This window comes from Lissotriton helveticus, chromosome 1_1 (assembly GCF_964261635.1).
Source record: "Lissotriton helveticus chromosome 1_1, aLisHel1.1, whole genome shotgun sequence".
NCBI classification, from domain to species: Eukaryota; Metazoa; Chordata; class Amphibia; order Caudata; family Salamandridae; genus Lissotriton; species Lissotriton helveticus.
In genome coordinates, this window is record NC_136057.1 from 1,417,239,541 (window position 1) to 1,417,260,506 (window position 20,966).

At 42.4% G+C, this 20,966-nt stretch overlaps 1 protein-coding gene across 1 annotated transcript in view; it reads right to left on the reverse strand.

The window, feature by feature from the left end:
- Positions 1–20,966, reverse strand: part of LOC144764134 (potassium channel subfamily T member 2-like) — a gene marked incomplete at its 5' end in the record, with an annotated part of 1,271,238 nt that overhangs the window by 697,202 nt on the left and 553,070 nt on the right. The window contains one exon of the mRNA XM_078650285.1: positions 10,210–10,284. Coding sequence (XP_078506411.1) covers positions 10,210–10,284 — 75 coding nt within the window. The remainder of the gene's footprint in view (positions 1–10,209; positions 10,285–20,966) is intronic.

A 20,966-nucleotide genomic window follows, 5' to 3' on the forward strand; every position in this document is an offset into this window, starting at 1 on the left:
TTTAAAGGAGAGGTGCCTCATGTCCTGTTTTTCTACAAGATGCTGGGTCTGGGAGGCTATCCCGAGCAGTGTTTTAAATGGGCATACCAATCTAATGGGAGAGCACCGATCCCGAAGGGCCTTGGCATCCAAGGGCAGTGACCAGGTCTTTTCGGAGTTCTGAAGAGGTTGAGATCCTTGTCAATGAACTCAGCAGGACTGATCACTCCTACTGCATGGTCATGCGATGTCCTCTCACCACTAGGAGATTGTCTCTCAGGGGTACACCATGCTTGGGTATACAGAGGCTTTTTCAGGTACTCTGGGGAATAAGAGTACTCCCCTTCCTTATTCAGGAAGAACATGTAAATGGAACGAAGTGGGGTGATTTGGATCACACTTTTGCACACATTTTCCAGATAGAAAATGAGGAATCCACTAAGTCTTCAGCACTGGTTTAGGGAGGTCCTCTTTCATTTTCTGACTAATGCACAGCCTTTGTGCAAAGTGATGGATGTCACAGAAAATAGCAATGAGGCTGACTCCAAGCAGGAGCATGAAACACATGGGCACAATGCAGTGTAGTATCTTTGCAGCAGTAATCAGAGACAGAGAAAAGAAACTTCCTCACCCTGAAAAAAACAGAAACTGCAGTCCCATCCTTCCACCCCACCATCTAACAAATGTCAGCATTCAAGAAGAAGTAATCAGCATCCCTGTGCTAACAAGGAAATATTTCTTTAGCAGAGCCTGTCTCCATCGTCCTTCCTTTCATTATGTGGATCTCCACCTTCCATCCACAAGAATGCAAGCATAAACCTTCACTGACTGGGGAAGTAGTCCTTATCCTTTATCTCATTCTGTGCTAATCCATTGGCATCCATAAAGGATTCTGCTTGCCCTAGTACTCATACTCATACCACTTGTGTTGCTGTTGAAGAACGGAATTGATGCTGAATGCATGTGGAGTCAAAGCGCAACTCCATTCGCTGTAAAGCAAGTGAAGACAATGGAAGCTTTGCAAAGAATCTACACATTGATGGTCGAGAACCTTCTGGTCAAGACATACATAAAGATACCGCACTGCCACACAAGATAAAGTTGCACATTATAAGGAACGATAACGCAGAAGTACTGATACAGGAAAAAGTGCTGAATGACAGAATAAGTAAGAAATAAGTATATTATTATTACACTTACCAGAGGCTCAATAAGTGGAACTTTACGACCTCAGTACCAGATTAGGAGACCCGAAGAAAAGCACAAGGGTTGTGCTTACTGACCTGTCCAATACCTGACGTAGACCACTACCAAAGCTGCCAGGTGACGGCTCAGAACAACTCCAGAGGTCTCCAACAAGTGAAGGGCTCTGATGGAGATCAAGGAGGAGGTCACTGCTTCTTGGATTGTCCATGATAAGTCTGAGGCTGGTCCATAACGAGGCCTCAGCAATAAAGTGAATGATGCAGGTTCAAATGGACAGCTAACAGGAGCAGAAAGAAGCTCCACCCTCAAGGTCAGCCACTCCTAAAACAAGTTACCATGCTGCTGCCACCACCTTTCAATACCGTCAAAAAGCAAAACATTTAGCGATAGATGGACTGTGTGGATAAAGACAATTGATGATTTCATTGATGCACTGGAAGAGACTAATAAAAAGATTATCAACAATCTAAAAAAAAAAGAAGTTATAAAGATAACGCTGCAAACTGATGAAGAAATTACATATTATCAGATTAAAGAAACGCTGGATCTCAAGTTCAATCCAGTTCCAGTATCAATATGAAAGATACCTTTTCAGTCAAGAAGGCCAAAAAGTTGGCAAAACCATTAATGAATTTGTGGGGAGACTCAATATACTCAAACAATGTAAGGTCAATGAATTTAATGATAAGGAATCTATGCGACTTAGAGTTATTGATGGATTTATTTATTTTTTAAAGTTTTGTAGAGCGTGAACATGACCCTGAAGAGTAGCAGAGCACTTCACAGTAATGGAAGTGGGAGCAAAGTAGGGGAACGTTGAGATAAGAGAGGCTAACATGTTGAGCTAATACAATTGTACATAAATGCGAGCAAAATATAACTTAATAAGGTAAGGCAAAACGTTACTTAATAGGTAAGGCAAAGAATCGTAGACATTAACAGTTGAAAGGACAAAAAAAGAAGTAAAAAAAAAGACATTTCGAATGGATCCTTATCAGATTCTTTCAGATGATGAATGCTGAGAGAAACTCTTAGTCTGGAGCGAGTGTTGATGGCTAGCAGAGCAGAGAAGTGTTCTGAAGTACAATCTGCTGATTTGGAGTACTGGGTGCTGTCAGTATAAAAAGTAAGCCAAAGCAAAAGACTGAAGGACGCAACGTGACGTCTACATGTAAAGATAAGTTATGTTTTAGAGGTGGATTTTTGTTTCCACATGAAACAAAATCTCCTGCCATTTGACAGATATGAAAAGGATGAGGGAAAGAGAACCATTTTGTAATAGAGTGTAAAACAAAGGAAAAAGTACGTGAATCACAACACAAAGACAAAAAGGCTGCCAGAACATTCCAGAAGCAACGTTTGACGCCCAACCACAAGGCCAAGTGGCGACATCAATTGAGACAAATCGACATTGAATGAGGTTGATCATCATCTAAATCATTGTCCGTTAATTTGACTCAAAATCAAGTGAAAGTGAGGATGATGGTTGCACCATGTCGGTGTTTACCTCAGACAAATGTGTGCCTGTCAGACAGGCTGCATTAGAGGAAAAATGTCAGTCAAAGAAAACTCAATACACCAAAGTACCAAAGTCATACAAACATTGTCTGAAAATTACATTGAAAATACATGATTACCCGCTGCCTTTCTTATTTGACAGTGGTGTATTGATAATAAAAAAATGACTGAAGAGAAATACAATAAATGATCTTCATTGCCTCAACTTACGCCATTGAGAACCAAAGTGTACACATGAGCGGCATCGACGCCCATAAAACGTCAAGGGTCATTTGTAGCAACACTGAAACACAAGAAAATTAAGGTGCAAGCACCTGTACATATGCTTCAAGGTTCAGCGAAAAGTGCCTGCCTGCCTAATTTCAGTACCGCTGCTGACTTGAGACTGATTTCTGTGAATTACAACATGAATGCTCACCATGAAATAGTAAATCAATTTCCTTAATTGTTTCTTGGTTTGGAAAAGCTGATGACTATGAAAGTATTGTTGCTTATTAATGGAGATATACGTCCTGTTGCTCAGAGACATACACAAGTTGCTTTTCATTTACAAGAAGCTGTTGAAAACAAACTTGAACTGTTACTTAAGCATGACGTTATTGAGTGTTCAACTGGTCCAATGTCATGGGTTTCTCCCAAAGAGGTAGTGCCCAAAAAGGACAGTAGAGGAGCTGTACGCATATGCGTTGACATGCATCAAGCAAACAAGGCCATTGAGCGAGAACGACATCCAGGTCCACGCTTTGCTGACATGATAACACAATTATATTGTGCAAAGGTCTTTTCTCACCTCGATTTAAATGAATGTTATCATCGGTTGTAACTCGAAGAAGATAGCAGTTATATTACAACCTTTCTACACATGTTGGTCTGTTTCAATTTAAGAGATTCAGTTTTGGTGTGTCATCGGCTGCAGAATTCTTCAAAGACGTCATCCAACGTGCCATACAGCCTGTTATGCATGCATTCAATTACAGCGATGACATATTGATTTTCGGCGCTACACAGAAGGACAATAATAAAGCTCTAACCCAAGTATGTCATTTACTGACTGAGGCAGGCCTGACTTTGAACGCAGACAAGTGTGAGTTCCACAAGACAAAGTTAAAATTATTTGGCCATATCTTTTCAGATGGGGGTATGACAACTGATCCTGCCAAAGTACAAGCCCTGTCAAATGCTGATTCCCCCACTTGATGTTTCTATGATACATTCATTTCTTGGCATGCCGAGTTACAGTTCAAGATATATATGAGACTTTGCTACTATAAGTGCTCCTTCACGAGAGTTAATGAAGAAAAATGTTTCATTCAAGTAGTCACAAAAATATAAGAGAAGTTTCAGGAAAATCAAACAAGCCATTGAAACCATAGCTGAAATAGCCTTTTCCTTTGCAAAGCTTCATACAGAGGTTGCTGTTGATGACGCTAGCTACATGTATTCCTGTATGGAAATCCTTTTACACTAGTAACTGATCATCAAGCTTTGCTGACTATCTTTGGCAATCAAAAAGCCAAGCTGCCTCCTCGCATTGAACTGTGGGGACTACGATTGCAAGAGTATGATTATAACATTGTGCATTGCCCAGAAAAGGATCAGAACCCTGCTGACTTCCTTTCCAGTGTGCTTATCCATGGTCAGGGTAATACATCTAATATGGCTGAAGCCTTCAGTAATTTCATAGTATATTCAAATAAGCCACCTGCCAAATTTTTAGCTCAGATCATCACTGCCATGAGCCATGAATGTGACATGCTGAAGTTGAAAGATATAATTACACATCAGTCATAGAACTGACACACTCAACCCCTCAACAGTGAGGGTGAATACCAGAAGTACAAAATCATAAATCAAGAAGGAGTTATACTGTGAGGGTCAAGAATTATAATATCGGAGAGTTTGAGACAAAAAGTAATTGAAGTGGCTCAAGAATGACATCATGGTATTATTGCCAACAAAAGTGTTCTCTGAGATCGAGTTTGATTTCCATATTTAGATGATAGCGAATAAAAGGAACTCAATGTCTGTCATCCATGCAACTGCCTTTTTCTACAAACATTGCTCAACATACTCTTACCATGTCAGAACTCCCTAAGCATGCATGGGAGAGAATAGCCATTGATTTCTTTGGTCCAGTCCATAATGGACATCATTTGATGGTATTTGTAGATGAAAACTCAAGTTTTCCAATAATAGAGGATCTCTCATCCACAACTCATGAGTGAGTCCTTGCAAGACTAGACGGCAACTTTGCGAAATGAGGCATTCCAGCCATTTTAAGTCTGATAATGGCCTGCCATTTCTGCCATTTAACAGTCAAGAATGCAAGGATTTCCTTGAGCATCTAAACATAAAGCATCAAAAGAGTACACTTTTGTAGCCACAAGTCAACAGGCTCATTGAGTGTTTTATGAGCATGCTAAAGAAAGCAGTGCAGAATGCAACTCTTGAGAGGCTCAGTTTAAAAACTTTATGAAATTCAACTCTACGAGCCTATTGTTCAACACCTCACTCAGCCACAGGCGGGAGTCCTGTGACTTTGATGTCCGGGAGAACAATGACAACCCAGTTACCTCAATGGACCAACCAAAGAGAAGGAAATGAAAATACAATGTGGATGAAGGACTTGGTTAACAAGAAAAAAGCTAAAGCCTATGCCGGCAAGAGGCTATGTGCGAAGAACATTGAGTTAAAGACAGGAATCTAGTGATAGCCTGACAAATGCGAAGGAGGAAATCTGATGCTCCATATGATGCTGAACCTTTCCATGCTGTGCCCACCATGGGTCATATGTTGACTGCCGAGCATCCTGGAAAGTCTATTACTAGAGAATCTTCCCACTTTTGGCATTTGATTCATCTGTCTTCTGATCAAAATAGTGAAAGAAAGACTGAACCTGAAAACTCAGTGACTGCTATTACTTCTTCACTGTCCTCAAAAATCTCTGACAGTGAAGATGACAGCTCCCAGTAACCAGATCAGGTCAAACAATGAAAGCATCACAAAGGTTGATTGAAGAAATGAAAATGTGTATATACATATATATATAAATATACATACTATTTAATAGAGGGTGAGATGTAATGTCTGGCGATATTTTATGACTGAGCCCTTGTGGCTCCTAATGGAGTCCGTAGAGCTGTGATGTAGGTGTCAGAGCGCAATGCCATTAAAGCTTGTTTTAGAATGTTGAGTTCGCTGTTACAGCAGAATAAAGACGTGTAAGACTAAACTCCATGTGTGGTGTGGTCATTGGCGAGTACCCAGGCTTGGGAAGACGCTACAGACAGTAGGTCTATGCCTACTTTGAGGGCATGATTTTTGCACTCCAGCAGGTCTCATAACAGGTCCTTGACCTCACAGTACCTGGGAGAGGGCTAAGCCCTTGAGCACATGCAAGAGTAGTATGCTGATAGGGCTAAACAAAATGTCAGGATCAGTGGCGGCTCCTCTGCAATGGCAGAGGAGCTTCGCCCCACTGCCTGGCGCAGAGCAGGCAAAGTTAAATAAAACGATGCTCTTGCAACATATTATTTTACATTTGCCCTGTCTGAGCCAGTGGTGTTGGGAGGGGCGGGGCTTAGGCATGGGAGGGGGAGGAGAGTGCTACGTGGACTCCACTCCCTAAGTGCGCATATGTGTTTTGGCCTGCCAACTCACGCTGACCAAAACACACATGCGCACTTAGGTTTTCTCCAGTCCAGCTGCATTGAGCAGCCGGGCTGGAGAACCCCACCAGACCCCCTGGTCTGATCAGGGCTTCTTTCCTGCCTGCTCAGACCAATACCCTGCTGCTCTGGGATAGGATAGGGAGTCTGTCCCAGGGACTGCTGGGACCAGCCGGCAGGAAGAGAAGATGAGGCAGCGCAATGAGACTCAACACTGGAGGTGGCTGGCGGCAAAAGGTATGTTTTTATAAATATTGTATTCTGCCGTCCCGCGCAACCCCACCCGCCCACCACCCTTTGTTTATGGCAGCCCCCGCTGATCAGGATAACAGTTTTAAACACAGGTGGGCTCTAAGGGCAGGGCTATATGCCGGTTTACCAAGCAGTGGACATTCAGTGAGTTCTAGTAAGGCTCTCACTTAGGTCTGGATGGTGGGAACCTCCCACTCCAACACTGACTGTATCTTAGCACCTTTTGGGCTGATCTCTCTGTTGATGGTATGATGCGCAGTGTAGATTACAGAGGGCTTCCCCAGCTGGCATTTGTTGCCTTGATGGTCGTTTTCACTCTCTGTATTGTAACCAAGATTTGTTCTAGGTGCCTCATGTGGTCATCCCATTAACTGTAAAAATGCCATTGTCATACAGGTAAGCCACGCAGAACTCATTCAGTCATCAGAGCACATTTTATAGTTCACCAGCAGATGAAGTGACAGGAGATTTCTGGAGCCCAAAATGCATTAAAATAAACTTGTTCAATGCTTCTGGCTTGGAGAATTGAAGCTTCTCTTTTGCGCTGGGTACTAATGCCATTTGCCAAAAGCCACTGGTCAGATCAAAGGTACTTAATAAGTGAGCAGCACCCAACTGGTCCAGCAGCTTATCAGCTCTGAAAATTGGGTGTGCATCTTTCTTGGTCAGCTCATTGAGGGCCCTATAGTTCACAAAAAAACAGCAAGTCTATGGATTCTTGTTGTTCACCAGGACTACTTGACTGGACTAAGAACTACGGAACACCACAAACCAAACAATAAGTCAGGAAACCAGTTTCTCGTGCAATCAGCCACTCTGAGTCGGGCTACAGGTATGTTTACTGTGCAAGGGACATTCCTGTTCCAACAGAACACTTCCGGCACCCTTCCCACTGGAAGGTGACAAAGGTGCTCAGCAATCAGGGAATCCATCTTCCTTGATGTTTGAATGAATTGAGGGATGCAATGGGAGAGTGGCATGAAATCTGAAATTTTTGGGAAATGTTTCTGTTCGCGGCTTCCTCAAACAAGGCTTTAAGTCCCTTCTGGAACCTTTTGGCTTTAGAAAACCAATGCTGGCTGCAGAACAACATTTTGTTTTGGATGGCTAATCACAGGTCTTATCTCATTTCCCTTTTCTGCATCCTTTCTTAACCCGTTAACCGCGGCCGTTTTTTCGCGGCAGTGCGGCCGTTTTAAAGAGTGGGCGTGGCTGCGTCGGCCGTTGAATGTGCGCTGCACCAGCCAGGTAGTGCTCCGAACGTTCAACGGCCGACGGCAGCACTTAACGGGTTAAGTAGCGCCTCACCGCTTAGATAGGTTTAGACATCCATCATGGTACTTAACATATTTTCCCTTTTATATTATATTACCAGGCACTTATATATCTTATCACTCAACATGTACTTGCCATCTAAGTGTGTCAGAAATGTACTTTCTGTATTCTTATAATTTTATAATTCAAACTCTGTTACTCAATTATACGTTTCCCAACTGAGTTACACTGAATTAATCAGTTCCTGAAACCCATGAGACATGCACCTTGGGTCTGTTACTGGGCCGATCTTTCAAATAATTATTACAGTTCATCAGTGCCGTTATTGTGAGAAATTGGTAGAACTGGTAAATGTATTCAAGTTGTAATATTGTAATATGATTAATTAAATTGAAGGACCTTTAAACTAATTTCAGGTCTAAGAGAGCCAATTGATTTAATAATATATGATAACTGCACATGGATTCAATGAATAGTTGGTGTTCTTAATTAATATAGGTTTTGGAATTTTATATGAGAGTGTTTTTAGCCAGGGCTGTATGATCAGTAGTCCTTTTAAAAAACTTAAACATCTTACCGAAGAAGAGGTTAAATTACACTTATTAAAGAAGCCAACCTGGAGACAATGAGACACTCATTAGAGTTTAGTGGATGGGATACTCTGTCAAAACGTGACAGATATCCCGTCTACTGTATTACAAGTGCCATAGACTGTAATGCAATCGTAACCTGTCGGATAGGATAGAGTATCCTGCCTGTCAAATTCTAAATAGGGCCCTGAGTCGAGAGTTAAACTGCAAACACACTGTGAATGCGGGAAGTGGTTCAGGGGGCAGATGTATAAGACAATCATACTTCCTTGCAACTGCATTCACACACATGTGCACAAACACACACACATATCTATGATTACACGGCACAACCACTTACTTTAATTAAGCAAGTCTTTACAATGCTAGACTCCTAATCAACTTGAACAGTCTGAAAAATTCTACAGAGCACATAGGCAAAGGTTTCTGGAATAAAATATCTGAAAACACATCAAGAAAAAAACACAAGATTTAAAGTACTTATAAAATGTACTAGTTATAACAGTGAAATAAACGTTACTAGCACTACTTCTCACACAGATAAAGCCATCACTGCTCCAATTTAGGATTGACCTGAAGACCAAATTATTGGTACACAAATGAACAACAACACCTATCACTTGTTGACTTTATGCTTATCCTTGACCCTGTACAGCGCTCAACTGCCTTTCTGGCTGGGTTTGTGCTACACAAATATTACATACATATCCGCAGAACATCTAATTCATGAATAGAGAGCAGCAATTAGACCAGGGGTCTCCACCCTTTTCTGTAATAAGAACTACGTATGTTCAATGAAAATCATCCCGAGCTACTAACATTTTTAGAGTTGTAATAGTGAAGACAACAGACAAGAAATATAGTGACGGTATGCAAGATTACCAGTTGTCATCACCTCAGTGCATCAGCCAGTGTTCCTAGCATTGATGTCAAAATGATTTGTCAATGTGAAATGCCTTTACATTGGAACCAAGTTAATAATATTAGTAATAAATCTCCCGATGCTGCATGATGTATCACTCAAATATAAACTTTAAATATATTCTGAAATGTCGAAACAACACCTTATGAGTTCTGAAAAGACTCGCATTTTCATCTCGAATACACACTTTTCAAATTTGGTATCAATATATTCATTATATCCAGCAAAAACTTCTAATTAGAGTAGGCTGTGCTGCACAGTGGAGAGCTACTTGCAGCAGCCGCGGCCCGTGCAGGTAAGAGCGGTGGGGCCGGCGGGGTGGAGTTGGGGGGTATTTCGACGGAGGATGACGAGGGAAAATGAAATAATTAATTTTCCCTAGTCATCTTTTGACGAAACCCCTTCCCCCAAAAACCAAACCCCACCCGACCTCACCCCACCCCCCCCCCCCCCCCCCCGCTCTTACCTGCACAGGCCGCGGCTGACTTGCAGGGAGCTGGAGAGCTACCGGTAGCTCGCGAGCCACTCGTTGAGAAGCCTGAGTTAGACAATGACACATTTATTTTATGGAGGGGACTGCAGACGTGATGCCGTCATGTCCCATAGAAGGTATGGGAGTCTTGTCAATGTCCCCACGTCATTCACCAAGGCCGATGAACCCACAACACCCCACCAGAAAGCGACTGCGCATCAATGCCACATTGTTTCGGGATGGTCAATCAACACGAAAAGCAAAAAGGAGATATTCCTACAAAGAACACACTTCACAATCAAACAGGTATTCATGAAAACATCTTACAGTGATGAGAAACGGAAGGGTGTTCATCATCTCCAAGATGAAGGGGATCCGAAGGACCTGCTCCCAGATGTTTCCCTGGCAACAGAAAATGACAAAGAGACAAGAGGTCAGACCTCGGAATCGTCAAAGAAAGAGCAGCTGAGGAGAAGTGAAAGGACTTTCAAACCCGCGTCTGTGACCTTTGTCTTAGACCCCCAGGACAAACAAACGCACAGGAGACCGGTCCAACCAGAAACAGGTAGGGTAGACATGCAAGCATCACTAACTTGGGGGAGTGAGGATCTGGAAAACTGGTCAATTGAAATGCTAGCTATGACAACAGATGGCAGGATTTTGTAGACTGCATTTATGTAATTTTGCACTGACAATTCTGGATTACTTAAATTGCAGTGTGTGTAATTTCGCACCAACATTTAAACAACCCTAAAAGTGCAAAAATTGCACTTATGGTCCTGTGCAAACATGCCTCTTTTTCACGATTCCAAAAGCCTGTTGAAATGACCCAGTCACCATCTGTGCAATCCAACCTGTTGAGGGGGGGAAAGTTTGAGTAGCAGGTGCAAACCTAGTCATAACTGAACAAATAGGCAACATAACAGCTAAAACAATTGTACGGCAATGAGACAATTCAGTTTAGTGTAAAACAATCGGTTTCACCAGGCAGGCAACACAACATATTGTTTCTTCTGAAGGACTGCTTATAGTTGATAGTGCCCCTCTGCTTGAGTAGATTACAGAAACTTTGCAATGGTGCAAAAAAGTGCAAATCCAATTGCACCTGTTTTGCTCATATAAAATGGAAAGAAGCTAGCGGTGTTTGAATCCGTGCAAAACATGGTGCAAACGCAGTTCACACTATTTTTACTACTTAGTTTTAAGGTGTGTATGAAATACAGTGCCTTCAATCTAATAATACAAGATATGCGTCAGTGTTTGAAGTGAAATCAGTGTGATCTAATTTTTTATCGTGCAAGTCGTAAAGTAGTGCAAATTCAGGTTCCAGTGACAATCTCTGTGACTCACAAAGATTTACAAGTAAGGCACCAAGTCTTACATTTTATTAAGTTTACACATTAAGTGAAACAATCTGTTTCCACGTGCACATTTATGTTTTAAACGGACATATAATAGAAGTGTGATTTCCTTTTGAATGTCTTTCCTTGCAGCCAATTATGATGAACTGCACAATAGTTGTCCACATGGAGAGCACAGGGAGTTAAAAAGTAGAACAGAAACTTCAATAGCTATAGATGTGCACACGTGCTGGTACGACAATAGTAATGTTTTCAGGTAAGTATAATATTTTATTTCTATGGCAATTTAGCGAACTAAGGGCCAGATGTAGGTTTCCAAATACCGGTCGGTAACGGCTTAAAATACCGATTTTCGGCCGTTACCGACCGGTATTTGGATACTGAGAAGTAGGTCAGCTTAAAATACAGATTCGGTAATTTTACCAAATCGGTAATTTTACCGAATCGGTAAATACCGAATCTTACCAATTCTGTTTTGTTTACAGAATTTTTATCTACATTGCAATTACCGATTCAAAAATACCGAATCGGTAAAATTTGCTATTTTCAAATCGATAATTGTAAATTACCTACATCTAGCCCTAGTGCCAGATAAACAAAACCCTTTGTCTTCGTAAAGCCAACAATCCTCAAAATCACAGGGTTTGTGACTGCAAAAGGACTTTTCTTAATGTACAGAAGTCCTCTTTAGAGTCGGACAATTCTTTCAACTCTTAAAAGTTTTGCGATCCTTTCTGAATGACTAAAAGCAGGGGGCGCGAAAGGGACGTCACCATTCTATTTCTGATTGGAGAGGAAGGTGTTAATGTTTTGTGACCTAATGGATGTCGCAAACCATTGATGAGTTACTGACCCTCTAGCTGGGATGGTAACTGATTTGCAAAAGGGAGGGTGTTCTCTAAGAACATCTTCCACTTTGTGAACCCTCTAAGGAGAACATGGTGGTTTGTGGCAGTGATCCAGTGGACCACTGCCTGCTTATCCCCAAATGGCTTTAAAAAAAAAAGCAGCACCTGTACCTGTTAGGAGGGAAATTAAAATGATTCCGGGTTGGAAAGAAAAGGCAGGGATGGACTTCTGCTGCCCTGCTGGCCTCCACCCCTGCATTTGCAGCCAATCACAAGGGGTCTCAAATTGTGACCTGCCTAATTAATATTCATTACACAGGCCGATTTTTGTACATAGGTCACATTGCAATTGCATCGCCATTCACAAAGCAGTCATCATGCAACCTGCCCATCCCTAGTTTGTGAATGAGAATGTTGGCATCAAAGGGTGACTGTATATTTTTCAGTTAAATCCATATGAAAATACGCTAACTCCAACTTCATTTTTCTCTGACTAAAAAATAAATCTGAATAATTACCAGGAAGATGATAAAGTAGGTAATAACCAATACCATAAAACCGGGTCCCTATTTCCAAGCAATACATGTGTTGTATACAGCTTCTAGGCAAAAAGTGAAGTGATTAGGGGTACGTGAAATTGAAATAATTTGCTTTCTTGTAAATATGTAAAAGTCCGCCAAATGTATGTGGAATTATGCAAATCCAGCATTTAGAGCTATATATTTTAGTGCACAATGCGTATTCAGATCCATTTTGGACCCAATGACGCATTTCGTGCTAAAAAATGTAGCGCAAAAAACACAAATGTCACAAACAACAATTGCTTGCATTGTAGTTATGTTATGTTATCCTCCATTATAGCGCGCACGGCTACTCGGAAGTGTCCCGGCGCGGAAGCCAAATGGTGGAGAAAGAGAGGGGCAGACCCGGCTGGAAGAATTACTTAAATAACAAAGTTTTTTTTTTTAAACAGCCTGAAGTTGACGATGTTCCGCAGTTCAAAGGGCAGGGCATTCCAAGCCATGGCCGCTCTGACAGAAAGGGAGCTGCCTCCCATTCTTGACAGGCAGTACCTGGGAACAGCAATGAGGCATTGACCTGTAGAACGTAAATGTCTGGGTGGCACATAAAATGTGAACCGACTCCTGAGATACTGAGGCCCAGCCTTATAAATAGCACTGTGGGAAAGCATAAGAGCTTTAAACAAAATACGTTTGGTCAACCGGGAGCCAGTGCAGATCCCGTAGAGTCTGCCTCGTGCTAGACCTTCCCGGAGTACCCAGTAAGGCTCTAGCCACCGCGTTCAGGACAATCTGCAGCTTTTTTAGCTGATATGCCGGGAGACCAATGCACAAAACATTGGCGTAGTCCAGGCTTGAGACGATGAGGGCCCGGGTCACCATCTCTTTGGCCACTTTGGGCAAAAGTGGTAGAAACTTCTTGAGGCGTTTCAGTGTGCCAAAGCACACACCGGCCAGTCTAATGATCTGAGGCTGAAATCTCAATTCCTCGCTGAACCAAAACCCCAAATTTTTCACCGGGCTCCCCGTAGATTTAGGCATGGGGTAACCCACTGGCCAGATGTCTTCTTGAAAGTGCGGGGGGAAGGATCCATAGAGGAGCACCTCAGATTTCTCTTCATTGCATTTTAGTTGGGCCGGCACTAGCCATTTAAAAACTTCCACCATTTAAACACTTCAGTTTTTAGCAGTGATCGGAGAGAAATCCGTTTTCTTCCACCTGAAGAGGATCTGGGTGTCATCAGCATATGCTATGATCTTAGCACCCAGATCCTCTGCCAGATAAATAAGAGGCGTAATGTAGACATTAAACAGAAAAGGGCTAAATGTTGAGCCCTGGGGGATCCCAGTCATCAGGCTTCGGGGTGATGAGGAGAACGGAGGCAGCCATACTTGTTGTGATCTGTTAGCTAGAAAGGATTCAGGCCACTCCCACGCCTGACCAGAGATGCCGATGTGAGAAAACCGTGCCAAAAGTTGGCGGTGTGGTACAAAAGGGGGTGGTAATGGATGGAGCATCTGAACCAATCAAACACTCACACCCAGTCAACAGATGTGGGTTTAATCCATCACCATTCTTTAGCCCACTCTGCCACCCCAGTTCAGACATGGCCATATGCAAATCAGTCTGACCCTGTGCCTCATGGGAACAGTCCAGCACGAACTGCCAAGCCATGCCTTCCCTGGACCGGAAACAAGCTTCCTAGGACCGGTTTCTGGCATTACAGCCGTCTTCAGCCAGGTGGCGGTGTGGCACGGAGTCAAATGTGGTACACGTTGTTCTCGCGCTTATGCCAGATTGCGGTATGGCATAATTTCAGGAATTCAACAAAACACGCTATACAAAAAATTCACAAAATTACGTGAAATTATTGAGGTGTACTGGAACTTTTGCTTGGCCCTAGAAAAGACTCGGGGGCATATTACCAAGCAATAGCGATAATTATCGCTAAGCTTGGTTAGCGGCTATAATTATATCGCCGCGCTCCGACGATTTTTACCGCTGAGATACCTTGATATTATCAAGGTTTATCTCAAAAGCAGTAAAAATCGTGTGAAATGAATGAATATCGCTGAAAAATCAGCATTATTCATGCATTACCGTGACAATGCTCTTAGCCATGTTATCCACCTTCCATTGGATAACATGGATAAGAACTGCTCTGGGCATGCGTTAGCTTTTGGAGATAATCGCGCTTAGCGCAATTATTTCCAAAAGTAGGTAATAGGAGATAGCGATGTTAGCGACTGTTTCCAGTCGCTAACATCTTGGCACGCCCACTTTGCATGTCATTAGCGATAATTATCGCTGACATGCAAAGTGGGCCCCAAGATGATCGCTATCTCCTAATAGCTGTCGCTAACTGGTGTTAGCGACAGCTAGGTAATAGGGCGATAATATTATCGCCGCTTTAGCGGGAAAAATTCCCGCTAAAGCGGCGATAAGGCCCTTGGTAATATGCCCCTCGATTCTCTTCCTAAAGCTGGTAAACACCTCAATAATTGTCAGTGCTGTCAACCAGAAACAGAAACAAACCATTGGGTCAATGTTTACAATGATAAATGTGATGTGGAATAAACATGGGTTTTCGAATGACAAACTAGAAGTTGCGAAATGTATGATCCATTATGTTGAAATTAAACTGCGGCCTTTGATGCACCATAATACGTTGCCCCTGAGTAATTCAAGGGGGGCGGTGCTGCATGATGAGGCCGACACAGAGAGGGTGCATTCGCATGCCTGGGAGGGGATAGTCTCTTTTATGCGCATGCGATCTTGATGCCGACAAAATAGGTCCACAGTGAGGTAGTTCTGTAGTCTGTTTGACACTAAAGGAAAGACATCCACTCGGAATCTGGCTTTGAAACAGCAAAACCCTGCATATGAAGCTTATCTCTTTCAAGAGAACCTGAGCCCGGATAATTACTGTCTAGAAGTTCATGCCAGAGGAGCGAGCGATGTTATCGCCTTCAAAAAGAATTTCTCGTTTTCATTCAATTCATCTGTTTCGGATAACTGTAGCCAAAATGGTACCGCTTTGTATTCAAAGTACTGTGTTTTGGGATAATATTCTATTCACTTCCGGTACATTTATGCCCAACATTGTCGTTAGGAGGATTGTGATGCAGTCTATGAGCTTCATTTGCGTTTATTGAGTCTGGCTGTGTTTTCTTTATGTGTTTAAGATGTAGCTTCTTATCTACTCACGGTACTTTTAGGGTATGTAATACTGTCTAGCAAAGCGCAGAGGCAGTGTTATGCAATATTATGCAATATTAGGTGGCGCAATGAAAATGATAAGCATGCACTCATAATATAATTGAAAAAATAATTTACTCAATGATTGTAATATCGCATGGCACAATCAAAGGCAATATTGTATGTCAAAGTGAGGGCAATATATCTCTGGCTATATTTCGAATGAATCAATGAATGAGTAGAGTCTTGTAAAGCGCTTGGCTAATCCCAGGAGAAGAACAGTATGCCAACAATGACATACTCAAATTCCCTAACAAGATGGATTGGATGCCATTGAAATGTATTTGAATAAAAGACCCAGGCCTCACAGAGTGCCCACAGAACTGATCATCACACTAGCTCCTCCTGCATTAAAGAAACATTTCTTTACATTCGGAGACAAGCTGTTCCTTCAGGTGAAGAGTACAGCTATGGGATATCCTTTTGCGCCTGAAATGGCAGTATTGTATATGGCCCAGTATGAAGAAAAATATATGTACAATAACAATCCATACAGTGCACATATTAAACAGTGGCTAAGATATATTGATAGTACAAAAGGGGGAGGTGATGGACGGAGCATCTGAATCAATCAAACACTCACACCCTGAGCATACCCTGCCACACTTATGGCGGCCAAAAGCAGTACAAAAGGGGGAGGTGATCATCACCACCCCCTTTTGTACCGCTTTGGCTGCCATAAGTGTGGCAGGGTATGCTCAGACGTGAGTCTCTTGCTCACTTTTATTTATTTTATTTTTATTTTAAGGTTTTATAGAGCGCGTAGTAACCCTAGAGCATCCCAGCGCTAGAACCAGAACTCAGGAGAGGTCAGAATCGAATTGGATTCAAGCAAGCCGGGCTGAAGACGGCTGGAATGCCAGAAACCGGTCCTCGTAAGATTGTTTCCGGTCCAGGGAAGGCATGGCTTGGCAGTTCGGGCTGGACTGTTCCCATGAGGCACAGGGTCAGACTGATTTGCATATAGCCATGTCTGAACTGGGGTGGCAGAGTGGGCTAAAGAACGGTGATGGATCAAACCCAGATCTTTTGACTGGGTGTGAGTGTTTGATTGGTTCAGATGCTCCGTCCATCACCACCCCCTTTTGTACCGCTAAGATATATTGATGACGTTCTGGTGCATCTAGGAGGGAACTATTGTGGCCCTTAAAGAATTTCACGGTTGGCTCAATAATCTAAGTCCTGATATCAAGTTCAGCCTGACATATGATTCTGTAACCCTTTCGTTCTTGGATGTTGAGATGAAATAGACACCAGAGGGATTGATGTCCTCACTCTATCTCAAAAAAGACCGACAAAAATAATGCGTTGCATTACCGCAGTTACCACCTGAGAAACCTGAAAAACAATCTCCCCTATGGACAATTCCTAAGGCTGAGACGCAATTGTTCCAGGGTGGAAGATTTTGAGATAAATGGGGAAGCCTTACTTTAAAAACTTCTAGAACGAGGCTATCCGCGCAAACTTTTGAAACACTCTTTGAAAAGAGCGCGATGGACACCAAGTGAACATTTACTTCAGAAAAACAAAAATCAGCAACGGAGCGTATGGTGTGTCTCAACCTTCGGACCTCATACCCACCCAGTCCAAAAAATCATACGAAGTCATTGGCACCTGGTAGAGGATGCCATTCCAAACGTCGGACTACCATTATTCGCTCTCAAAAGGAATCGCAGTGTAGGACAACAGATTTCCTCCACACGTCCTGCTACTAAAAAGGACAACAAAAGCACTTTGTTTGGTCTTGGGCCTGTGAAGGGCCATCACAAATGTGGGACCTGCTCAGTCTGTGACTCCACTATTGAAGGCACTTTGTTCACCAATGGTACAAAATTCTGGCGGCATGATGAGTTCACGAATTGCAAATCCAAATATGCAATCTACGCCATCGTTTGTCCATGTCAAAAAGTGTACGTTGGCAAAACCACACAGGAAGTACGTCAACAAATTATACAACATCGTTCACGGATTAGGAATAAGGTCATGACAGCCCCATTGGTTCCTCACTTCGTACAAATGAATCACACTTCTAATGATTTCAAATGGACAATCCTGGCATTTGAAAAACCCTCTGCACGAGGGGGTGACCCTGATTTACGGCTATCACAGAAAGAAGCCTTCTTGATATTAAAATTTGATACGGCAATGAAGGGACTAAATGAACTTTCTGAACTGAGCAATCTGTGATGTTCATTGGTTGAAGATTGACAGTTCAGCTCTCCCTGTAATTTGCTACTCTATGCGGTTGTATTGAATAATACCACTTAAAATCTTCAGTTTGTATCAATTCAATCTGCACCAAAGGCTCAGCAACTACATGTACCACAAGCCCTGGGCTGTTGCCATTGCATGATATGCGGCCCCTTTAAATCAGTACAACGATGCACATAAGGGCTTTTTCGTAGTGTGACTGCAGATGAATAGAGACGCAGGACGGATTGAATCATCCCGAACTGTATGCTCCAGACGCGAGTGCATCGCGTTATCTTTTTTAAAACTTGAGGCGTGTGAAATGCTAAGTGGCCGGCGGCTTGCACTTCCAATGGTGTGTGAATACCAAGCTACTGCTTTCTCTCCCGGCAGGCCCGGTCGAGAGTTAACCCCTTCGGTGCTCATGATGAGCTCAGCTCATCATGAGGTATACCCCTAGGGTGCTCATGACGAGCTGAGCTCGTCATGACCACACCCATTTACATTATGACCCAGCACAGCAGAGGGATAACTCAAGCAGTCAAGGTGTTAAGCACGGCTTGGGCAGCAGAGCCGAGAGGGGCCCCGGATGTGGGAGTCAATACACACCCTGACTGCTATTGAATATCATTGAGGTAGGCTCAGTCATCAAGCAGGCTTGTAATATCTCATGTAAAAATGCCCAAATCCAATAATCAGTTTGTATGAACTAACGAAAAGATTCCTGTTTCACCAGAGCTTCAGGAAAGTTTTGCACTGCAGCCAGTTGACCACTGCTGTGGAACTGATTGATTTGGGAATGCAAATTTGTACCCCACACAATGCGAGGTAGGCATTTATCCATTACAGATTTACTAGTGGGTATACAGACGTCTATATCATGTATGCTGACGATTCCACAATACACATGTTTATTTATTCACAGAGTTTCCATGCTGTTCTATAAATAGAACACAAACGGTTGGAAAGAACAGTTAATAACAGGTACAATTTGATGTTTAATGTGGTGTCTTAGAGAGAATTATTGAAACATTAGGTCCAGAGTCACTGACACCTTTTCCCCTTTGTTTGTATTTTATGTTTCATAGTGAAGGCCCATTCCAGTCCATGTCCTGATGAGAACCTTCAAGTAGCTTTGGGTTCGAAACACGTTGACCCTGTGCTGAAGCAAGAATAGTTATGGGCACTACAGGGACTGACTCATTGGATTTATAATCCCCTGTTTAATTTGACCCTCTTTGATTGATGGTCTTCAGCACAGTAAACAAGAAGGCTTTGTTTGAATGTTGGTGGTCCTCTTGTTTATGTTTACTTCACATAAGGACTGATGCCCTCTGAACTAAACAGTTGGAGGCATTTCATTTTGTATATGGTGTCTTAGTCTAAATGCAGATGTTGTATCATTTGTTGTACTATTATTTTTTCCTTTTGAACTGTAAATATTTTTGTAATAATTGTGTCAAAAGTGTTATAGCAGTGTTGTATTTTGGATATGATGAAATGTGTACCTTCGTAATGAAAGTATGCGGAGTGATGGTATGCGGAAAGAAAGTTGCGGAATAATGGGTGTTTACCCTCCCCCGGTAAGTACATTGGCGGCACGGCGGCCCACATCTCCAGCAACATACTGATATTTTTTCACCACTGATTTGAAAAATGCACAGGTCTCTCTCATTGATGGCCAGCACCGACATACACTTTTAGACACACCTCCCGCCACAAGTTCTAGAATTGCGAACTTTAGAGCTGGGGAGCTACGTTCGAATCTCGGCATCAGCTCAACATCCTGTGATTCCAGGCAAATCGCGTTGTCTCCCCGTGCCTACCACAAATGAATGTGTTCTTCTGTAATGTAAATTGTGCTCATGCCATGTTGTCGAGTTCGCGCTATATAATATTGCAAGGAAAAATAAAGTAGGGAAACTCGAGTTCACACACTACTGAACGCGCACTCTTAAGTGCATTAGCAGTGCACTGTGAATCGGAGCGTTTCACAGGCCTGTCACAGATAAGAAATGCTATCAAAACGAAATCCTACAAAACAATATACTACTGGCCGGCAGCAATTCATACCCGGACAACGTCGGGACGGGCTGCTAGTAGAGAATAAAGGATTAAGAGGAGGTTTGTACATAATTGATAACATTGTTCTATTGCGTCATTTGCTCAATAAACGATTCATGATGGTAATAATCTGTGTGTGCTGTATGCTGCACAGGCCGTGTTAGCTGTGGCGCTTATTGCCAAGCTTGAAGCTATTGGATACAGTTACAATCTTGGCAGTTTAATACTTGGGATGAGGATTGTTATGGAAGGGACGGAGCCAGCAGAGGAACATTCACAACTAATCATAGGCTGATGCAAGGTTGTGTGCCAGATTTCCATCGATAACTAGAAGACTTACCATCTACCTTGAGGAGTGTAAACTGCTTCTCACCAAAGATGGAAAACCGCTGTTTGTATTTGATTAAGTAAGCAGAAGATTTGGCCCTGCTAGACAAAACTATAAAAGGTTTATAGTGGATCCTAACTAAAATCACAATATACAATTTGGAAATGTTCCTATCCGTAAAATTGGGCGAACTAAAATTTCGAAATATGTTCAGAAAAAGTTTGTTTTATACTCACCAGACTTAAAGAATATAAATTGGGTTTGATATTTTCTCCAAAGAGTATCCTGTGCACACGTATCTCTCAAAATAGTTCTCAGGTGAGAACCCAAAGTTTCCAGCATTAAATTGGGCCTCCCCACTGTTATCAGTTACGTCATCTAAAGTGAGGGTGACATGTTCTGGATTAAAACTATTTAGTCCTCGTTTTGCTTGTTTGTGAGTTAATCCCTTGTTATGATCATTGTCATGTAAGTTATTGTCTATAATGACGTATGCCGACAGAGTTATTATGG